This window comes from Podarcis gaigeae (assembly GCF_964106915.1).
Source record: "Podarcis gaigeae genome assembly, chromosome: 17".
Classification (NCBI taxonomy): Eukaryota; Metazoa; Chordata; class Lepidosauria; order Squamata; family Lacertidae; genus Podarcis; species Podarcis gaigeae.
In genome coordinates, this window is record NC_139694.1 from 7,797,721 (window position 1) to 7,813,080 (window position 15,360).

The window sequence follows — 15,360 nt, forward strand, 5'->3', positions numbered from 1 at the left end:
GGATATAGATAAAGCGTGGAGTGGAGTTGCTGTTTTTTTTTAGCAGTTCAAATGCTGGAATGCCTGCATCTCAGTATCTGTGTGGCATTTTGTCACAATGCCCAAAGAGTTTTGGTCTAGGGAGACTGAAAGGCAATCTTTGGCAGCAGTGATTCGACTAGAAAATCACAGCTTTCTTACTTCCCGGATTACCAGCTGACAACGAGAGCGTGCTGAGTACTTTGGTGGCAGAACAGCAAGCACTGACGAGAGGGTTCATGTGTGTGATGGAGAGGGAGGGACCGGTACAAGTGAATCCCAGCTTTTACCTGACTCAACCTCCTGCCACTTTCTTGTCCAGAGATGTCGAAGCACCTCCCCTGATCTACTGGAAAGTGATTACGCTGGGATGTAAAACCCTGTTGAATAACAGTAATAATAATGACAAGCCACACAGTGGTGTTTTTTTCTTTAAAAAAAAAAGACACAAGGCATGTTCACATCCTGCCATGTCCTCCTGTCGTCTCCTGTGATAATAACAAAAATAACAAACTTGCATTAAGGTTGCCTGTCAGGGAAGAGTGCCAGTTTTTTTGCCCTTGAATATTTACACTTCAGTTTTACTCACATACCTCAGCTTTTCAGTTCTGGGGCAGGAGCTTTCAACACTTGACGTGCTTCCTTAATTGCCCATCTATCAGCCAAGTTCACAGACAATAGGTGGGAGATGATAAATGAAGCAGAAAGACAGCAGAAAGACTACAAAATGAGCCTTCCCACCAGGTGGCAAGCAAAACCAAAATATATTGGAATAGGCACCGTTTATTTATCTTATTAATTCAATTTCTAAGCCATCCTTCATCAACTGTGATCACAGGGCAGCCTTAAAACAATAACTTTCCATAAAATAACATGAAAGCAATAACTAAAAGTAAGTCATCTTAGCAATACCAGAAAACAGACCTCTATCAATCTATAGCTGGCCAGGTCAAATCAACTTCTTCCAAAATCCCAGGTGAAAAGGTACGGCTTCAACTGGCACCAAATTGACAGTGGTCCCAATTGTACCTCCAAAGGAAAGGAGTTCGATAAATTAGGTGCCACCACAGAGAAAGCCCTATCTCATGTCTTCACACACTGGCAGGACATCAAGAAGGGCTTCCCCTGCAGATCTTTATATATGTGGGCAGGCTGCTATAGGAAGAGATGCTATTTCAAGTATTTGGTTCCTAAGTCACTTAGGGCTTTGTAAGTTAACAATGAATTGGGCTCAAGTGCATACAAGGTGTGACCAGAATGTTCGGTGAATGGTCACAGAAATCGGACAGCGAGAAATATTTGAACACACATATCTTACAGGTCTTCAAAGTAGGCCACCTCTGATACAATGCAGCATTGACAATGTTCATAGAACTGTTGAAAACTTCTGGAGAAGTCCTCTTTTTGTACTGCTTTCAGTTCCCTCATCACAGCAGCAGCTTGGATGTGTGAAATGTTGGAAAATCTGTGCCCTTTCAGTGCATATTTCAGTTTTGGAAAAGAAAGAAATCCGGTGGGGCCAGATTGGGAGAATATGGAGGGTGGGACAACTCAGTAACCTTAGGAACAATTTCATGTGGAATATGCAATTCTTTCGCCATCCTTCAGATGGACAAACACCAATCCCGCATCAATAACTCACGAACTCTGTCGTCATTTGCCGCCGTTCTGCTCGTCAATGGTCTGCCAGACTGAGGGTCATCTTCAGTGGTTTGCCCCCCTTCACGGAAACACTTAAAACACTCATACACTGTCCTTCGAGTTACAACTTCATCTCTATACACAATTGTGAGCATTTCGTGGGTTTCTGATGTTGATTGTATGTTCGGAAATTCCTCGCTGTCCAATTTCTGTGACCATTCACCAAACTTTCTGCTAATATCTTGTAAAATGATCAGTACAGATCCTGCAGAATCCATGCTATATAACTCTGATGAGTAGAACCACTCAAAATTCTGCCAGATGCCAATTCTGAACTGCTGTTGTTATTAATTTAATTTTTTTTACCTCCCCTCCACACTTTCACAGAAATTTTAAAATGTTTTCTCTGTGCAAATGGCACATAAAATCTGACTAATAATTACTGAAACCCTGTATGGCAGGCCAAGTTATTATTATTAGTAGTAGTAATAGTACGAGGAGGAGTAGTAGTAGTACCTTGCCCATCTGACCAGGTTGCCCCAGCCACTCTGGGTGGCTTCCAATGTATATAAAAACATGACACATTATGTAATTACATAATTAATTCCAAAATAACTTAATCCACATATTGGTGATGCTGGGACTTTTAAGGCAATTTGCACTCTGAACCCAAAAACTGTAGTTGAAAACATGTTCCATTGACATCAATTAGACTAATTTCCAAATTACCTTTCTGGAAGCCAGAAAGCAATGCCATTATGTTGAATGGGGATAAATGAGTTTTCATTAAAAATCTGGATTATTTCAGTTCACACTGAACTGCTTGTTAGTATATGATCACCATTAAGGTCCATGAGTAACATTGTCTGATTACAAGCATTCATGTATTAGAATACTGTACTGATCTTATGACCCATTGCATTTGAATCCCTCTGTTTGGACCTTTTGAATTCAGTACTCTCAACTTCCAGTTTAGTCAAACAGTGTGTTTCCTCTCTCCTCACGTCAGGTCAAACAAGAACTCAGTGAAACTTACTCCCAACTAAATGGGCACAGGGTTGCAGTTTAAGGCTATTATACCATCAATTCTACATTTGTATGAAAACTGATGTACAAATCCACAATGCTTTTAGCGCACTCTGCTGTCAGTTGTCATGAGTGCCACACATTTGTTTTACCTTCCTTGCTCTAAGCTACTGAAGGTAAGGGGACCCTTTATATGTCCAGCTGTCCTTTGTCAACAACAAATTGTCGCTGTTTTTTGTGTTGAATATATGCTATATGATAATTTATGGACCTAATAGGTATCTAACACCATTTGCACACACAGAATGTAGGCATCCTATACAGTGGTACCTCGGGTTAAGAACTTAATTCGTTCTGGAGGTCCATTCTTAACCTGAAACTGTTCTTAACCTGAGGTACCACTTTAGCTAATGGGGCCTCCTGCTGCCGCCGCGCGATTTCTGTTCTCATCCAGAAGCAAAGTTCTTAACCCGAGGTACTATTTCTGGGTTAGCAGAGTCTGTAACCTGAAGCGTCTGTAACCCGAGGTACCACTGTGTATAGAAATGAGCAAACCAGTGATATTTTAGGGAGCAGGCTAGCAGGTGGGGCCCATTATTTACATCACGGGAGCCTAAACAACGCAAAATGCCGTTGCTGTATGTAGGTTTTATTTTATTTGGGTTTTTTTATCTTATATTTTGGAAATGTACATCCAGGTTTTTTTCCTTTAACTTTTTTTGGGGGCCCCCAAGAGAGTGGGGCCCTAAGCTATAGCTTGTTTAGCATATACATAAATCCAGCACTGTAAGGTGGCCATCCAACCTATGGACCATGTTGCATAGAATCATAGCATTGTTGACTTGGAAGGGATCCCAAGGGAAGGATCATCTAGTCCAGACATAGGCAAACTCGGCCCTCCAGATGTTTTGGGACTACAATTCCCATCATTCCTAGCTAACAGGACCAGTGGTCATGGATGATGGGAATTGTAGTCTCAAAACATCTGGAGGGCCGAGTTTGCCTATGCTTGATCTAGTCCGACCCCTCCATCCAATCTGAAACCATGCTTTGCAAAAAGTGCTAGTAGTTTTTACTGCCGCACCACCTTTTATTGGAGGCGGAGCCACAGTCTGCTCTTGATTGATACGGCTCTCATTTCTGCCTCAAAGTGTTGTTGTTTAGTCGTTTAGTCGTGTCCGACTCTTCATGACCCCATGGACCAGAGCACGCCAGGCACTCCTGTCTTCCACTGCCTCCCGCAGTTTGGTCAAACTCATGCTGGTAGCTTCAAGAACACTGTCCAGCCATCTCGTCCTCTGTCGTCCCCTTCTCCTTGTGCCCTCCATCTTTCCCAACATCAGGGTCTTTTCCAGGGAGTCTTCTCTTCTCATGAGGTGGCCAGAGTATTGGAGCCTCAGCTTCAGGATCTGTCCTTCCAGTGAGCACTCAGGGCTGATTTCCTTAAGAACGGAGAGGTTTGATCGTCTTGCAGTCCATGGGACTCTCAAGAGTCTCCTCCAGCACCAGAATTCAAAAGCATCAATTCTTCGGCGATCAGCCTTCTTTATGGTCCAGCTCTCACTTTCATACATCACTACTGGGAAAACCATAGCTTTTACTATACGGACCTTTGTTGGCAAAGTGGTGTCTCTGCTTTTTAAGATGCTGTCTAGGTTTGTCATTGCTTTTCTCCCAAGAAGCAGGCGTCTTTTGCATTAAAAAAAAAAAAAAAAACCACACACAAAACAGGCCTCTGAGTAGGAACGAGGAAGTGTCGTCTCTATGGGCGGCCGCCTCTATACTTTCGTACTTCTATAGTCACGGAAGTAGCCGAGCGCTTCTAAAGGAACGGCTTCCCTCCAGGAGCATGCGCACACGGCTTCAAGAAGCCAAGCCTTGTGTGGGCAGGTAAGGTTCCTTTTTCCGGGTCCTGTCGATGTCTTGGGCGCCTCTCACTTTTGCAGAAGGGCTGAAAGCGGCTGGCAGAGGCAAGTCCGCCTTTCCCCTGGAGCTTGATCGGGGCTGGAGTATTGTTTGTTGGGTTTTGTGGTTGTTTCTGCTGCTATTCATATTTTGCATCTTTTTTAAAAAAAAAATTAAAAATCTCATGCTTTTATTTTATTTTATTTTTTAACTCATTCTTTTATTTGATATTAATATTTTGTGCCTTTATTTCTTTTAACTACTTATTACGTGGCAGTTGCTCCATTTTGTGGACTTTTCGATGCGTTCTGCTTATTGTTTGTGACTGCTTTGCTTTTGTAATTGAGTAATTTTTTTCCCCCGTGCCGAAAGCTGCTTTGAGCATGGCCTGAATTATACGAATAAAATGATGATCTACCGGTTTGGTAAGCGCAAAACAAGCATTTGCTTTCAGATCTGCCTGTTAGAACAAATGCTAGGAAAGGTCTCGTTTCAAGGTGCAATCTCACACCCACTTCTACCTGAAAGTCCCACAGAATCAGGGTGGATTTGATTTAAAGCAAATCGATTTAAATGACGATTTAAATCACTAGTCAGTAAGACTTGATTTGAAATCATTTTATTTTTTTACAGAAAGGCATTCCTGCCGGTATAATCTTAATATTTACAACCAGATGAAGGCTTCATTTTTGGAACAATAACTTTTCAGAGTAGTTTTTACAGTTATAACAAAAACGACTGATTTGGTTATACTGTTAGAAATACATAGACAGATAATTATGAAATTATTGTGAGGTATAGTAAGTTAACTGCTTATATATGGACAACTTTTCTGCTGTACTTTATTGGAAGGAGAAAAATAATCATTTCCTTAATAACAATTTAAACAATTTATTTCACTAATACAATAACGTTCTAGCATATGTATCCATGTTTGTTAACTGATGTGGTTAAACATTAAAAAAAAAAACTTAGACTGATTTTCAGCAAACCTGAAAAACTTAAAACAAATCCTTATTTCCTGTACTATAATGTAACTTAAATAGAAAGCTATCTTTAGAAAAATATTTTCCACCAAAAGCATTTTATTTTTAAAATCCAATTTCAATTTTAAAAAATCAGTTTTTAAAAAATCATTGGTTTTTATCTACCCTGCACTGAATTCAGTTTCAGAAGTACGTAGCTATGCATAGAACTGTATTGTTGGTGACTAGGAAATTTTTTAGGGACGCGGGTGGCGCTGTAGGTTAAACCACAGAGCCTAGGACTTGCCGATCAGAAGGTCGGCGGTTCGAATCCCCGCAACGGGGTGAGCTCCTGTTGTTCGGTCCCTGCTCCTGCCAACCTAGCAGTTCGAAAGCACACCGGTGCAAGTAGATAAATAGGTACCGCTCCTGTGGGAAGGTAAACGGCATTTCCATGCGCTGCTCTGGTTCGCCAGAAGCGGCTTAGTCATGCTGGCCACATGACCCGGAAGCTGTACGCCGGCTCCCTCGGCCAATAAAGCGAGATGAGCGCCACAACCCCAGAGTCGGCCACGACTGGACTTAATGGTCAGGGGTCCCTTTACTTTACTTACTTAGGAAATTTATTGGTGCATGAGGCATTGAGGACTTTACCAGACACATGAAGTTGGCAGATGGTCCAGAATTATGGGACCAACACCTGCTGCCTATTCCCCTGGTTGGTAGCTAGCAATCCTTTTAGCTACTTTTATGATTCCACCTCCTTCCTTATCATTATTATCATCGGGGCTGTTTTTACAGCTGGAACTTGCTGCAATTCTGTTCCTGCACCTCTCAAGTGGGCGCCATTGCCATTATAAGAGAAGAAGGGAATGGATACAAAAGCTTATGGGTTATGCAGAAATGGCGAAACTTACTGAACAAATAAGAAATCAAGATAATGAACCTTTTATAAAAGAATGGAAATAGTTTATTGAATATTTACAGATAAATTGTAAACACAGAAAATTAGCAGGATTAATATAATAACTTTCAGTTTTATAAGAGTATATATTTACTTTAGATTATTAAACGAGCAAGCTAAATGGATATGGAGAAGATATTTAAAAAATGGTTTTAAGGAACTGCAGAAAGAGGAGGAAGTCAAATTTTGAAATGTTAAATTGACTGTAAAACTAATGAAATGTAGAAATTGAAAAAAAATAAAAATTAAAAAGAGACGAAGTTCATGGTGAGTTCCAGCACCACTTTTGATAGAAAAATCATTCTTATTTCAATTTAACCTTTCTAGGTTTCCGTCTCTGAATCCGGCCATGGAATCTTCTACTCCTGAAGGGGAGAAACCCGCACTCTCTGCCGCAATGAGGGCAAAGATAGAGCGGAATCGCCAGCGGGCACTGATGCTGAGGCAAGCAAGGCTGGCGACCAGGCCCTACCCTCCTACCGGCGAAGGTTTGCTTGGCACTGCAATGTAATACACGATGGACAGGTCCAGGTAGCTTGTGCAGGTTAGCCTCCAGCTGGTAAGAGAGGCATGTGGATAGGGAAGAGGGAAATCTTAGAATTTTGGAATGGGAAGGGACTCCCAAAGCTCATCTAGTCAAACCCCACCCCACCCGCAGTGGAGGGTTGATGTTGTGACCAAAGAGCAAATTCTCATGCTTTTCGATGTTGGGCTTGCCTCTGAAGCTTCTGTAGTCTGAGCCAGTTGTGCAATTTAGGGCAGTTCGTAAAAAACTTTAAGTAAAAAAAAAAGCCTGCTCCAAAGGTCTTATCTTACTACACTAGGGATTATATAGCTAGATCTGAAATTTCATGCATATCAGTTAATATCTTGACTCTGCTCCACTGAATTGAAATTTCAGCCTTCACGACATAGGAAAACGGCCAAGTAAACAGCTATTTTATTTAAATTTCAGGCCTTTGGAGCAGGCATTTAAAAAAAAAAAGTTTTTTATGAACCGCCCTGTCGTGCATATGGCTAGCAAAAGTATACAGGAAAGTAAAAGGCACATTACGATGGGAAGTTGTGGGTTTCCTTTGTGGCTATGTGGTGCTGAAGTCTGTGAGCTCCTGAAGGAGGCTAATATAGTGTTCCTTAAAAACATTCAGGCAAGAAGGGAAAGCCTTCAATCTGTAATTCTACAAAGCAGAAATCTTAGGTGGTTGCCACCAGCTTTGGAGTTATGGTCCAGGGATAGAAAATACCTGGGGTGATCCTTGATGTCGACGACCCAAATCCACTTAAAAGGAGACCTTTCAGAGACCTCTGGCCCATCTTCCTCGTTAGTTCTAGCAATCTGATCCTCCGCCTTCTTAAAAGTGAATGGGGATCTCTTAAATGTATAGAGAGCCAGTGTGGTATTGTCAGACTAGGATCTAGGATAGGTCTTTGGACTACAATTCCCATCATCCCTGACTACTGGTCCTGCTAGCTATGGATGATGGGAGCTGTAGTCCAAAAAAACCAACAACCTGTTGAATACCCAAGTTTGGGAAATCCTGATCCAGGAGACCAGGATTCAAACCCCAAATGACCTTGAAGCTTGGCCTTGGGTCAGTGACCAACCCTCAGCCTGACCTACCTCACAGGGTTGTTGTCAGGATAATATGGACAGAGGGAGAACCAAGTATGCCACCTTGGATGAAATATAGGATATAATAGGATATTAAAGCAATGCAATAATAATGTATTGGATTTCAATAGATACTCCTTTTTTTTGGCTTGTGGGCTGCTTCTTACCATTTGAGCAAGGTTAGACATGGCTGCCTCACCTACCAATATACTTTATTACATTAGTGTCAGGTACTGATTGCAAAGTTTATTTTTGTTGTTTGTCTCTGCAGGCAGTTCCAAAGTGAAAGCACCTCCAAAGATAATCGATACCGGGGGAGGATTCTTTCTTGAAGAGGAGGAGGAAGAGGAAAACAAAGCAGAGAAAGTTGTGCATCTCCCTGGTAAATATGGCAGTGAGGAAACGGCTGCTGTTGGTTATGCTTAGTTAGTGGAAGGTGCCATGGTAGGGGAAAATGGGAACTGAACCAAAAGAGAAATTCCTTGCTTGCAGAGACATAAAAATATTTGTCTGAAAGGCTGGTACAAACACACATTGCAATGTGTTCTTCTAAAAGACCTGATGAACATTACAGTGGTACCTTGGGTTACAGACGCTTCAGGTTACAGACGCCTCAGGTTACAGACTCTGTTAACCCAGAAGTAGTACCTTGGGTTAAGATCTTTGCTTCAGGTTGAGAACAGAAATCGTGCGGCGGCAGCGGGAGGCCCCATTACCTAAAGTGGTACCTCGGGTTAAGAACAGTTTCAGTTTAAGAACGGACCTCCAGAACAAATTAAGTACTTAACCCGAGGTACCACTGTATTGTGCATCAGTTCATAATTATCTAACAGTCTGGTCTCACAGGGCTGGGAATGTAAAGAATGTTAAAAGGAATATGAAGGCTGCATGCATAAATACTATATTTAGCTGCAGGACAGAGAGTCAGAAGCCCTTTTATTCTTCTTTCTTTCTTTCTCTCTCTCTCTCTCTCTCTCTCTCTCTCTCTCTCTCTCTCTTCAGGTTTTCCTTTTTCTTGTCTTTTCTCCTTTCTGCCTTTGTTCTTTTTTAGACTAAGTAGCTGTTTTGTATCAGTACATTATGAAAAGATGCTTTGTAATGGGTATTTTTTGTGTAGCTCTGAATAAATATCAATAAATAAATTTAAAATTAAAAAATATATTTTTGCTATCTTGAATGCACTTTAACAGCTTATGCCCTGTTGTTGTTTATTCTTTTTTTTAAACAGGGCCTGTGTTAGAATTTGATTACATTATTTGTGAAGAATGTGGTAAAGAATTCATGGATTCCTACCTCATGAACCACTTTGATCTAGCAACATGCGATAATTGCAGGTATATAGCAAATAAGGAAAGGGGGAAATAATGGTTTGTATGCAATGCTGTGGCCAGCAGGATTCTACTGACCTTTAGCACCCTGAATGGCTTTAGCCCTGTGTACCTGAAGGAGCATCTCCACCCCCATCATTCAGCCCGGACACTGAGATCCAGTACTGAGATCCATCTGGTGGTTCCCTAATTGCGAGGAGCAAAGCTACAGGGAACCAGGCAGAGGGCCTTCTTGGTGGTGGCGCCCGCCCTGTGGAACACCCTTCAGGTGTCAAGGAGATAAGTTACTATGCAACCTTTAGAAGACATCTGAAGGCAGCCTTGTATTGGAAAGCTTCTAATGTCTGATGTTTCACTGTGTTGTTTTGTATTCTGTTGTAAGCTACCCAGCGTGGCTGGGGAACCCAGTCAGATGGGCAGGGTGCAAGTATTATTATTATTATTATTACTGGCAAAGCGGCACTCACCTTTTCTCTCATTCTCCCCACAAAACTGCTCTAGAGCAGGTTTTCCCAAACTTGAGTCTCCAGCTGTCTTTGGACTACAACTCCCATCATCCCTAGCTAGCAGGGCCAGTGGTCAAGGATGATGGGAAGTGTAGTCCCCTAAAAGCTGGAGACCTGCTGGATCCTCCAACTCTCTGGAGCTGATTTGGAGAGTGCACAGAACAGCTAGAGGGGACAGAAAGTGGAAACTCCATTGCGCACATGGAAATATTTTGTGCCCGTGGAGCCACAGCTTGGGCAGTGGCTCAATGCCCTCAATATTTCATATTTTCTGTGCGTAGTTTTGTGTTGTAAAAATTATTCTTGTTTCAATATAAATGTTCTTTGATAAACTTCATTTCAGCAAAGTATGATGAAGTTTGTTAAAGGTCGTATGTTTCAGCTGAGCAAAAGGGCACCTGAATTTTCACGCTAACATGAGCTGTCTGTTGTAAAGGCGTGTACAGGATAGCCCTGTGAAGCACATGCTCAAGTCTTGCGTGGAATGAAATGGTATTTGAATGTAGCCCAATATTATGTATGTTTACTTGGATGGAATACACGCTATGCCCAGTGAAGACCATAATAATAATAATACAGTGGTACCTTGGTTTATGAACGTAATCTGTTCCGGAAGTCCGTTCTTAAACCAAAACATTCTTAAACCAAGGCATGCTTTCCCATAGCAGCGGGGGAATCCATTTACAAATCGAACACACTCAACAGGAAGCAGAACATGTTCTTATTCCAAGGCACCGTTCACAAACCAAAACACCTACTTCCGGATTTGCGGCGTTCTTAATCCATGTTGTTCACAAACTAAGCTGTTCTTAAACCAAAGTACCACTGTAATTAATAATAATAATAATAATAATAATAATAATAATAATAATAATTTATTACTTATACCCCGCCCATACCCTAATAAGTGGGATTAGGATTGTGTCCAAAATTGCTGAACTTTGCCTGGATCATTGCTGCTTCGGTGCAGTTACTGAGCAACTAGAACCGGGAATGCCTTTTAACCATGAGATGCAATTCATGGCTGGCTTAAGTTTTGTGGGCTGCAATTCTAGGCACACTTAAGACAATGAGCCACATTAAAACACAGTGGTACCTCGGGTTAAGTACTTAATTCGTTCCGGAGGTCCGTACTTAACCTGAAACTGTTCTTAACCTGAAGCACCACTTTAGCTACTGGGGCCTCCTGCTGCTGCCGCGCCGCCGGAGCACGATTTCTGTTCTCATCCTGAAGCAAAGTTCTTAACCTGAAGCAATATTTCTGGGTTAGTGGAGTCTGTAACCTGAAGCGTATGTAACCTGAAGTGTATGTAACCCGAGGTACCACTGTAGTAGGATTTACTTGCATGTGTTTATGCATAGGACCGATGGGAGAGGGCCATGGCTCAGTGAGAGAGACCACTTTTTGCTCTCAGAAGGTCTTGGGTTCCTGCCCCACCATTTCCTGGCTGAGCAGGGGAACCGCTTCTAGTCAATGTAAGCAATAAAGATCTCGTGGACCGGGGGACTAACTCTGTGTAACGCACCTTCCCATATGAGATTGCTGACGGACTGCTTTACAGCTCAGAAAATAGCAACTCATACATAATAACGGTCTTAGTTTCACTGAATGGGACCTTGTTTCAGAGATGTTGAAGAAAAGCATAAACTCATAACAAGGAGTGAAGCCAAGCAAGAATATCTTCTGAAAGACTGCGATTTAGACAAGAGAGAACCGGTGCTAAGATTTATCCTGAAGAAAAACCCTCATAATCCGCGATGGGGTGACATGAAACTTTACTTAAAGCTACAGGTACTGAGCTTTCTTCAATGATGTGTGATCTCTCTCTATAAAAAAACACCCAGTTTTTATTTGCAGTAGTGAAGACAAAAGTTAATTGGGTACCTGGCGGTGACAGAGCAGTGGTGGTTTCACCCACAACACACCGCCAGGTGAGTCTGCCCTCACGCTCTGGTCCTCAAACTGAGGGAAGAACAAGCTGTGAGGCGCTGGAGCTAATTCAGCTTGTTTTTCCCTTAGTGCCCAGGCACTGGGGGCAGAGGGAGTGTGGAGGAACAAAATGCATTGGCTCACTGGAGTGAAATTGCCAATTCTCCTGCCAAGGAGCTGAGGCAGTTTCACCCCAGCGCCTTGCGGGACTGGGCCCAACACAGCTCGTTCCTCACTTCACTTTTCAACATCACAGTGTTTGGCTGGTGATACATCACGATGTTGAAAAGCTGCTATCGCCAAGCCCTATTCTGAACACTGTGGGTTAAACCACAGAGCCTTGGGCTTGCCGATCAGAAGGTCGGCGGTTCGAATCCCCGCGACGGGGTGAGCTCCCGTTGCTCGTCCCTGCTCCTGCCCACCTAGCAGTTCGAAAGCACCTCAAAGTGCAAGTAGATAAATAGGTACCACTCCGGCGGGAAGGTAAATGGCGTTTCCATGCGCTGCTCTGGTTCACCAGAAGTGGCTTAGTCATGCTGGCCACATGACACGGAAGCTGTATGCCAGCTCCCTCGGCCAGTAAAGCAAGATGAGCGCTGGAACCCGAGTCGTCCACGACTGGACCTAATGGTCTCTGGTCCCTTTACCTATTCTGAACACTTATGTACATTCCTCAACATCCCTCCCTTTACATGCAGGAATCCCTTCTATACGTTAATTCAGAAGGGCAGCATTGTTATAAATGCCTTTGCTGGATACAGGTTATGTATCTAGTTTATTAAATCTCACACTACTTCTGTACCAACATGAATAAAATGAATGAGGTGGGTATCTGCATAGTTTTGTGTCCCATTTTTATAGTGAACTAGAGGAATTCCCTTGGAACAGATCCATGCAGGCTTGAGGCCTACACTTGAGGCCTCTGGGCGTAGACCACAGTGTGCTGCAAATGGAGATAAAACTCCGAGACCGGTTTTTTGTTTGTTCAAATGTCTTATTCTTATACGCAGAATTAGACAAGCTAACGGGGAGAACTCGGAACCGGCGAGACCAGAGATTTACCAAGGACTGGAATAAATTTACAGAGTATATTAAGAATATTTGTGAAGGTCAATTAACGTTTGTAGGTTTTCAAGAAGCTCTGTGATAATAATGGAAAGAAATATTGTTTTATAATAATTGTTAAGATTAATTTGGTTAAAAAAAACAAACAATATAGATGTAAGAAATGTGAATAACTGTGAAAACATGAAAATTTCCAGATAGACTGAAGGAAGTCTGAAAGTGGAAAGATTAGAATTGGATGTATAATTCAAATGGAATGTGTTTTTTTTTATTGTTAAATTTGAAAATTTTATAAATAATTTTTTTTTAAAAAAACAACAACTCTGAGACCGGTTTTTTGTTTGTTCAAATATCTTATTCTGCAGGTGATCAAGCGCTCTCTTGAAATCTGGGGTAGCGAAGAAGCGTTAGAAGAAGCGAAGGAAAGCAGACAAGACAACAGAGAGAAGATGAAACAAAAGAAGTTTGATAAGAAAGTTAAAGGTGAGTGTGAATTGAGCGTTCTCTTGACTACCCCAGCCCACAAACCTACCAGTTAAACAACAGGTGTCTTCATCTTCTAGCACACTGAACGGCTTACTGGGTACTTGTACAACGCGGGTGGCGCTGTCATCTAATCCACTGAGCCTCTTGGGCTTGCTGATCAGAAGGTCGGCAGTTTGAATCCCCGCAACGAAGTGAGCTCCCATTGCCCTGTCCCAGCTCCTGCCAACCTAGCAGTTTGAAAGCACACCAGTGGAAGTAGATAAATAGGTACCGCTGTGGCGGAAAGGTAAACAGCGTTTCCGTGCGCTCTGGTTCCCATCACAGTGTCCCGTTGAGCCAGAAGCTGTTTAGTCCTGCTGGCCATATGATCCGGAAAGCTATCTGTGGACAAATGCCAGCTCCCTCGGCCTGAAAGCAAGATGAGACCATACCCCAGCCACTTTAAGTCCAGGGGTCCTTTACCTTTTTACCTATGGTGGGGGGAGGGAGTTAGTCCCATCTATGGGATAGTTTCTCTGTAGTTTGGTCCTCTGAAATATTTCAGTTTGGTATAATTGTTTTGGAACTTCCAATGTTGGGAAGACTTCTGCAGTTTTCCTGCTCTTACAAATCCTGGACTACAATATACAAATCAGGGATCGTGGTTGAAAGCTGGAGCCATCTCCAGGACACCAAAGAAAAACGTGGGGGCTTCTGGTCTGCCTTGAATAATTTTCTTCTTTGTTTTGTATTAGAACTGCGCCGAGCTGTAAGGAGTAGCGTATGGAAAAAAGATACAAGCGTTCATCAACATGACTACGGAGATGAAGAAATGATAGATGAAGACCTATTCAAGAAAACCTGCACGACGTGTGGTCATGAATTAACATATGAAAAAATGTAGTATGTTCTTAGTGTTACATTAAAATGTACCTTTTGTAATATTTTTTAATCCAACGAACTAAGTGCTCAGCGACTTTTTTTACACGCAGCCTTCCTCATCCACAATTGAAATGCAATGTTAAAAATCTGAATTCATGGGAGAACTGTGCAGCCTGCTGAATCATGTGAGTATTGAATTGTATTGTGTATCACTGCTAATAAAATAAAATAAATGAAAACAATGGTATTCTCATCCCTTTTTTATCTTTCATTGCACCACATTATCTTCAGTAATTCCTGCTGGATATTTTAATAGTGTGATACAAAGTGTTAAGACTTCCACTGGGTGTATATCCCAATAGCATTTTGTTCACTTAGGACAAAAGATGCTATTGAAGTAATTTACTAGGGCTTGGTAATGCTCTACAAAAGTTGGAAGTACAGGAAGTGGCCCTCCTTAAATTATGCACGTGTATGGTTTCTAGTTTTGCTGGGTAGAGGAAAAGCCAGCGGACCTTAACCACGAGATCTTATTTAGCCAGCAGTCCTTAGCACACTTAAGTACATGTACCTTTCGTTAGTTAAAATGAAAGCTGAGAAGCAGCAGCTCAAGTGTGAATCCAGTGGCATCTCACATATGTACACAAAGCAGTGATTTTATGTCCACCACAGCAAGGGCTTTTAAGCCAAGACTATCTCAAGGCTTTTCAGTAAGAAACAACTGAAATGGTGAAGGCATTCAGTAACGAGGTGTGTAGAGAAACTGGATGCAAGTTAAGTGCTTGGGGAAATTAATCAGAGAAAAATGGTTCTGTGCAACAAGGAAAGGTAGGAACACCTAGCAACACTTGGGACTGCAGATACTGATGTACACTCCTGTGAGAATGCCTCAGGAGGCAAACCTCAGAGACAAGTTACATAATTTTGTTAGAAGATGACAAATTCATTCTGAATCCTTGTAAGATACCATCCGGATCCGGCAATCTTTTAGCTTTTTAATGCAGCCTAATACTTTGTTTCTTGTCTTAATTTGTCCGACTCCATTCCTGAGTT

The 15,360-nt window shown here is 42.0% G+C and overlaps 1 protein-coding gene across 4 annotated transcripts; it reads left to right on the forward strand.

Annotated features, from left to right (window-relative positions):
* The first annotated feature begins 240 nt into the window (after window positions 1-240).
* Window positions 241-14,549, forward strand: XPA (XPA, DNA damage recognition and repair factor). Of its 4 annotated transcripts, none has more exons than XM_083719685.1 (7): window positions 241-259; window positions 6,847-7,007; window positions 8,403-8,513; window positions 9,360-9,465; window positions 11,592-11,757; window positions 13,326-13,443; window positions 14,181-14,549. In XM_083719685.1, coding segments are annotated over exons 1-7 (813 nt in total). In that variant the 5' UTR covers window positions 241-257; the 3' UTR covers window positions 14,330-14,549. The 4 variants fall into 4 exon arrangements, with proteins under 4 accessions (XP_083575811.1, XP_083575810.1, XP_083575808.1 ...); XM_083719684.1 differs by lacking the exon at window positions 241-259 and adding an exon at window positions 4,589-4,655; XM_083719682.1 differs by lacking the exon at window positions 241-259 and adding an exon at window positions 4,593-4,716.
* The last annotated feature ends 811 nt before the right edge of the window (window positions 14,550-15,360 follow it).